Raw genomic sequence first — 7443 nt, forward strand, 5'->3', positions numbered from 1 at the left:
CCACTTTGCGTTATATAGTATAGATAGTTAAATAGGATATCATAGGGGTTCATCTATTTTAAAATATACAGAATGTCTATGTTCTATTATTCCCTTCCCCCATTGGCTCACCACCTTACAGGCTCATTTCTAGTCCCCACTGTCTATTACCCACATGTAACCATTTTTACCCTCAGCTCTTTGCTCCTTATGAAGCATATTATTATCCTCACTCAAGCTAACTGCCAGCCAGCTCCCAAAATGAAAAAATAGACTCTCAGCCTGAGAAGAAACCAAAACTCTGTTCCTATCAATCTATTATCAATGGACTTCTATCCTCCACCTCCCTTCACTGGGTACCTGTGCTTGCTATCATAATCAGTTTCCGAGACGCCCCAACTCAAAGACATTTCCTGATACGGGACTGCTGGGAGTTGTTTACAGACTCCAGATGGCCAAATCACAGATCAAAGTGGTGTTCTGGAAACAACACCCTCCCCCACTATTTCTAAAACATAAAAGGGACACGTGTATCTTCTTTGTATATCTTAGATGTATTCCCTTAACATCTATAACTCTTTTTGAATATCCTCTTATATAGTGACAATTTTGCCTACTGTTTTTTTTTTTTTTTTTTTTTTTTTGCTTTTTACCCTTTGGGATCTGTTCAATAAACAATAAGAAGAGTATCTCTGTATAGAATTCATGTTAGAACCAAGTTATGGGAAATGTTGGACTTGTTTCATCAGCCCCCAGATGCACTAACAATACCTTGTGGCATTGTTTCTCTTTTGCACAGGCACATTACAATGGAAAAAGATTACATATGCAAACAAGTTCTTATCTAATAGAGATGGGAACACAAATTTGGTAATGCAGTTAGACCTTATACCCTGAACATTGGCATAATGATTTGGCTTAGGCCTCAGAAGAATGGGCATTGCCCATACACCCCTGAACAATGGATACCATCTATGGAAACAACCACAATTGTCTAACAGTGGTCCTCAAACTTTTTAAACAGGGGGGCCAGTTCACTGTCCCTCAGACCATTGGAGGGTCTAACTATAGTAAAAACAAAACTTATGAACGAATTCTTATGCACACTGCATATATCTTATTTTGCAATGAAGAAACAAAACAGATACAAATACAATATGTGGCCCGAGGGCCATAGTTTGAGGACCACTGGATAACATTACCAGGATGCAAACCTCTACCAGGGAAGACCCTACCATTGCTCTGGCATTGACTTACTCCAAAGAGTGCTCTCAACACCTGGACGACTTAGCAACAACCTGATTGCAGGGCAGGTCTCTCCGCATCTAATGGTGAAGTGAAACTAGAGGATGCTCCATATCAGCTTGATTTCGATGAAGGAGATGCATAGAATCCAGAGTCTTTAAATACAGAAACCTGACACCAACAACAACTAAAGTGCTAAAAAGTTTCACTGGGACCATGGAGAATGACTCAGGGGTTCGACAGACTGGTATGCCTGGAGCCCAGGGTTGGTCTTATGTCAATAAACTTCAGGGGTGAGGCCTTCTTGTAATCAGGCCAAAGATTTTTTTCCCGTTTTCCCCATATTTTGCTGGGCCTATGCAAACAATGGCGACTGCCACTTTCACACCTTTACTACTGTATTTTTTTTTTTTTTTGGTTTTTGGGCCACACCCTGTGACGCTCAGGGGTTACTCCTGGCTATGCGCTCAGAAGTTGCTCCTGGCTTCTTGGGGGACCATATGGGACGCTGGGGGATGGAACCGCGGTCCATCCTAGGCTAGCGCAGGCAAGGCAGGTACCTTACCTCCAGCGCCACCGCCCGGCCCCATGAGGATCCAGGTAATGGTTCAGTAACTAAAGTTTTGTTTTGTTTTGGGGCCACACCAGGTGGTGCTCAGGAGTTACTCCTGGCTGTCTGCTCAGAAATAGCTCCTGGCAGGCACGAGGGACCATATGGGACACCGGGATTCGAACCAGCCACCTTTGGTCCTGAATTGGCTGCTTGCAAGGCAAACGTCGCTGTGCTATCTCTCAGGGCCCTTTTTTAACACTTATCCTTTAGAAAAGAAAAAAAAACACAGCTTACTGAACTTAAAAAAAATAACTATAGTAGAATACCTGTCTCGAATACAAGCAGGGGATGGGAAGGAGGAAGGAGAAAGGGGGGAATTGGAGGTGAGAATGTTGCACTGGTGAAGGAGTTGTTCTGTTTATGACTGAAACCCAACTATAATCATGTTTGTAATCTTGGTGCTTAAATAAAGATTTTTAATAAAAAAAGAAACACGGCATGTGCAGAGATCTCACCACCTGTGTATTTTTTTTTTGGGGGGGGACACCCGGTGATGCTCAGGGATTACTCTGGCTATGTGCTCAGAAATTGCTCCTGGCTTGGGGGACCATATGGGACACTGGAGGATCAAACCACGATCCATCCTAGGTTAGTGCGTGCAAGGCAGATGCCCTACCGCTTGTGCCACTGCTCCGGCCCCTCCACCTGTGAGTTTTTATTTTACATCACAGGACAGGTGATGGTGGAAAGGGGCAGAGTGTCTAGCCAATGCGATGTCAAAATAAATCGGAGCTGGGCATCTAGTGTAGGACATGGCTTTGCTCTGGGTCTGGGTGTTCAGCAGCATCTTGGAGATGGTGGTGGAGGTGGTTGAAGAGGGAGAAGCACATGGGGTGACACGGGCGTGAGGGTTGGAGCTGATGGTCCAAGACTGAGCAAGTTCTCCAGCCTGATGAAGAAGAACAGCACAAAGAAGAGGGATTGAAGGTCTGATAACTCTGTGAAGCCAAGGAAGAAGACATTTCGTGATATTCCTTATAATTTATTCTTCTTTTCTTTTTGGTGGTGGTGGGGAACAGTCAGAACTTCTTAGGACTTAGCACTGGTGGGTGCTTGGGGACCGTATGGGATGCTGAATATCAAACGCTGGGTGACTGCATGCAAGACAAGTGTCCTACCACTGCACTATCTCTCTGTCCCCTTGTCATTTCTTGCTTCCTTAACTAATATGCCCTTTGGGGAAATAGGGTAGAAATATGTGATCAATGAATGGTCTAAAGGGGTCTCTCAGTCAGACTTTACTTTTCCATGATGCCTTTTTTTTGGTTTCTTTTTGGGTCACACCTGGCAGCGCTCAGGGGTTACTCCTGGCTCTGCACTCAGAAGTCACTCCTGGTAGGCTCTGTGGACCATATGGGATGCGGGGAATCATCCTGTGTTGGCCACGTGCAAGGCAAATGATCTATTGCTGTGCTATGTTCCAGTACCTCCATGATGCCTTTTTTTTTTCAGGCCACACCCATTTGATGCTCAGGGGTTACTCCTGGCTAAGCGCTCAGAAATTGCCCCCAGGGGCCAGGCAGTGGCGCTAGAGGTAAGGTGCCTTGCCTTGCCTGCGCTAGCCTTAGACGGACCGCGGTTCGATTCCCCGGTGTCCCATATGGTCCCCCAAGCCAGGAGCGACTTCTGAGCGCATAGCCAGGAGTAACCCCTGAGCATCACTGGGTGTGGCCCAAAAACCAAAAAAAAAAAAAAAAAAGAAATTGCCCCTGGCTTGGGGGGACCATATGGGATGCTGGGGGATAGAAACACAGTCCTTCCTTGTCTAGTGCTTGCAAGGCAGACACCTTACCTCTAGCGCCACCTCGCCGGCCCCACCATGATGCCTTTTCAAGGACACTTTGTCTTTCCAATGACAACAGTGCTCTGGGTCATGTGACAATTGTCATTCATTTGTTCATTCATTCATATTTCTTTGGTAGCAATTGCTTCATAGCTGATCTGAAATTAGACTCCTAGCACCACATAATTCCTTGGGCATGACTTGGGTGCTGAGACTTTCAACGCTATAAGGAAGAGATCATAAAATTGATTCTGGGGGAGGGCGAGGGAAAAAATTGATTCTGAACCCCAGTTTCCAGCAAATGCATGGAAAAGGTAGCTATTCCCCCCTTTCACTCCTTTATCATTATTTTGCAATATACAATGGACCCAAGTTATGGTTCTACCAACTGAAAAATGAATACAACAAATTTAAGGCTCTAACCAATATCCATTGACAATAAACCCTGGGCACTGAATTGACTGAGAACATCAGATTGGCAGGAAGTAACACAAGACTTGGGCACTTGTTGGCCAATGAGTCAAGTGCAAGATTTCAAGGATGTAGGGAGGGGGTCCTGGAAGATGAAGAGGCGTCATACAAGTTGGAATCTGTCCCACTTCTTTTTTCCCTTCTGTTAGCATCAGGAGCTCCTCTGAGATCCACCCAGCAGCAGGAACCAATTTGGCTAATGATGAGTTCTGTGCAGTTGGGTCTCTAGACCACACAAGAGTCTTAATTAGTTAGCACCCTTAAATCGATCAGGCTATATCAGTGACAGTTAGATTTTCTCCCTGCATCTCAGAGAGGGTGTTTGCAGAAAAACGGGGTCCATGACTACTGAACCTGTGTTTCTTCTGAGCATCGAATCTCAGCCCCAGACCTGCTCAGGAGGCTGATGGCAGCTGGAGTCACGGTTCCAGAGATGCGACCCAACCAGGAACAGTGAGTGACCCTGGAGATGCTGAAAGAGGGAAGGGAGCTTGGGAATTCCTTCCTCAGTCCTAGAGCATTTAGGGGTTCAACCAGAAGGGAGGGTTCTAGATATGTCAACTTTCAGCTCAAATGCCTTTGATGTTGATGCAATTTTTTCTTTTCTCTGCTGGGAAGCTGAGCACAAATGTTTTGGACACTTATTCTCATTATTATTATTATTATTATTATTATTATTATTATTATTATTATTATTATTAATGTTTTGTTTTGTTTTGGGGCCACACCTGGCAGGACTCAGAGTTACTCCTGGCTCTGTGCTATGGATATACTCCTTCCTGGCAGGCTTGGGGACTATATGAGATGCCAAGGATTGAACCTGGGTTGACCACTTGCAAGGCAAATGCCTTCCCTGTTGTGCTATCTCTCTGCCCCTTTATTCTTTTTTAATGACAGGGAAGCACTTACATCTTCTGTTGTTTTGTTTTACTTTTGGAGCCATGCCCAGCTATGCCCAGAGCTCAGGGCTTCCTCCTGTCTCTGCATTCAGATAGCACTCCTGGTGGGAATTGGAGGACCCCATTGGGTGCCCTCCTGCTCTGCTATTGCTTCAGCTCCATGCTCATCTGTTTAATTTTTGTAATTTCTTAAAGGATTCCAGGAAGCTTCTAAGGCAGCAAAACATGACTTACTTGAAAAATAGTAGGAGCAAGATTTTTTTTTTTTTTACTATCTCCTCTATACTTTTGGGAAGCAAAGATTTTTTAAAATTCAAGACATTTTAGTTTGGCTGTTTTATTTATTTATTTGGTTTTTGGGCCACACTGGGTGGTACTCAGGGGTTACTCCTGGCTGTCTGCTCAGAAATAGCTCCTGGCAGGCACAGGGGACCATACAGGACGCCGGGATTTGAACCAACCACCTTAAGTCCTGGGTTGGCTGCTTGCAAGGCAAACGCTGCTGTGCTATCTCTCTAGGCCCAGCTGTTTTATTTTTTAAAAGGTGATTTGTTTTACTGGGGCCAGAGAAATAGCATGGAGGTAGGGCATTTCCTTGCATACAGGAAAGTGATTCAAATCCCGGTATTCCATAGGGTTCCCTGAGCCTGCCAGGAGCGATTTATAAGCATAGAGCCAGGGGTAACCCCTGAGCGCTGCTAGGTGTGACCCCCCCCCACAAAAAAAGAAAAACAAAACAAAACAAGCCATCTTCTATTTATTTGAATTAATCAATTCTTTTGTTTTGGGGGCACACCCATTGATGCTCAGGGGTTATTCCTGGCTCTGCAATTAGGAATCACTCCTGTTGGTGTTTGGGGACCCTATGGGATGTTGACGATTAAACTGGGGTCAGCTGTGTGCAAGGCAAACACTTCCTGCTGTACTCTCTCTCAGGCTTGATTTATTTTAATTTTAGTTAGATAAAAATATTTTTTGGGGGAGCAGAGCAGGTGGTGCTCAGGGCTTACTCCTGGCTCTATGCTCAGGAATTACTTCTGGTAGGAGCACGGGAGACCCTCTGGATGTTGAAGAAATCAATCCTTGTTGACTGAGTACAAGGCCTTACCCAATGTACTATTGCTCTGGCCCACGTCCAAAGGAGTGTTCAACTCAGTGGTTGGAATGAAAAATAGACACACATGAATAAGTTATTAGATACTTGTTTTATCCTTTTTTGGGGGGCACACCTGACAGCACTCAGGGGTTACTTCTGGCTCTGCACTCAGAAATTCCTCCTGGCAGGCTCAGGGGACCATATGGAATGCTGGGGATTGAATTTGCATCCATCTTGGGTCCTCCATGTGCAAGGCAAATGCCCTACCGCTGTGCTATCACTCCAGCCCCTCTTTTGTCTTATTGTTCCCCAAAGGTGTCTGTGTTCCGGGGAGCCACATAATGTAACAGGAACAGTCAAGTTCTTCTTCCTGGGGCTCTCGGATGACCCCCAACTCCAGCCTCTCCTCTTCTGCCTGTTCCTGTCCACGTATCTGGTTGCCCTCACAGGAAACCTGCTCATCATTCTGGCTGTCAGCTCGGACCCACACCTGCATACGCCCATGTACTTCTTCCTGTCCATCCTGTCCACAGCCGACACGGGATTCATCTCTACCACTGTCCCCAAGATGATTTGGGACGTGCAGACAGAGAGCAAAGCCATCTCCTACGAAGGTTGCTTGACTCAGTTGTGTTTCTTTAACCTCTTTGGCTGCCTGGACAGTGTCATCCTTGCTGTCATGGCCTATGACCGCTTTGTGGCCATCTGCCACCCCTTGCACTACCCGGTCATCATGAACCCCCGGCTCTGTGGGCTGCTGGCTCTGGGGTCTTGTCTTACCAGCCTCTTGGAGTCTCAGCTGAACCACCTGCTCATGGCCCAGATGACGTTTTGCTCCACAGTGGAAATTCCTCATTTCTTCTGTGACCTTCCTCAACTCATGAAAGTCGCCTGTGAGAACACTCCTTCCAAAGCCATCATGATGTTCTTTATCGCTGCCGTATTTGGTGCTGTACCTGCCTCTGGCATCCTTTTCTCTTACTATGAAATTATTTCTTCGATTCTCAGAGTTCCATCTCCAGGGGGGAAGTCCAAAGCCTTCTCCACCTGTGGCTCTCACCTGTCTGTTGTTTGCTTATTTTATGGGACGGGTCTTGGAGTATACCTCAGTTTGACTTTTTCTCATTCTCCCCGAAAGAATGTAGTGGCTGCAGTGATCTACACTGTTGTCACCCCCATGCTGAACCCCTTTATCTACACTCTGAGAAACAAGGACATTAAGAGGGCCTTACAGAGACTCATGAACAGAACAGTTAAATCTTAGGAAGTGGCCTACAGGTGGAAAATGTTGATATTATGATAACACTGAATTAAGTTAGAATGCTCTTTTGGTCACTGAATCTTTCTTTCTTTTAGT

At 45.6% G+C, this 7443-nt stretch overlaps 1 protein-coding gene across 1 annotated transcript; it reads left to right on the top strand.

Annotated features, from left to right (window-relative positions):
- Positions 1-4497: 4497 nt before the first annotated feature.
- Positions 4498-7350, top strand: LOC126030129 (putative gustatory receptor clone PTE01). The gene is made up of 2 exons (XM_049788316.1): positions 4498-4544; positions 6402-7350. The coding sequence occupies exons 1-2, from the start codon at positions 4498-4500 to the stop codon at positions 7348-7350; spliced, it is 996 nt and encodes a 331-aa protein (XP_049644273.1).
- The last annotated feature ends 93 nt before the right edge of the window (positions 7351-7443 follow it).

Source organism: Suncus etruscus, chromosome 15 (assembly GCF_024139225.1).
Source record: "Suncus etruscus isolate mSunEtr1 chromosome 15, mSunEtr1.pri.cur, whole genome shotgun sequence".
NCBI lineage: Eukaryota > Metazoa > Chordata > Mammalia > Eulipotyphla > Soricidae > Suncus > Suncus etruscus.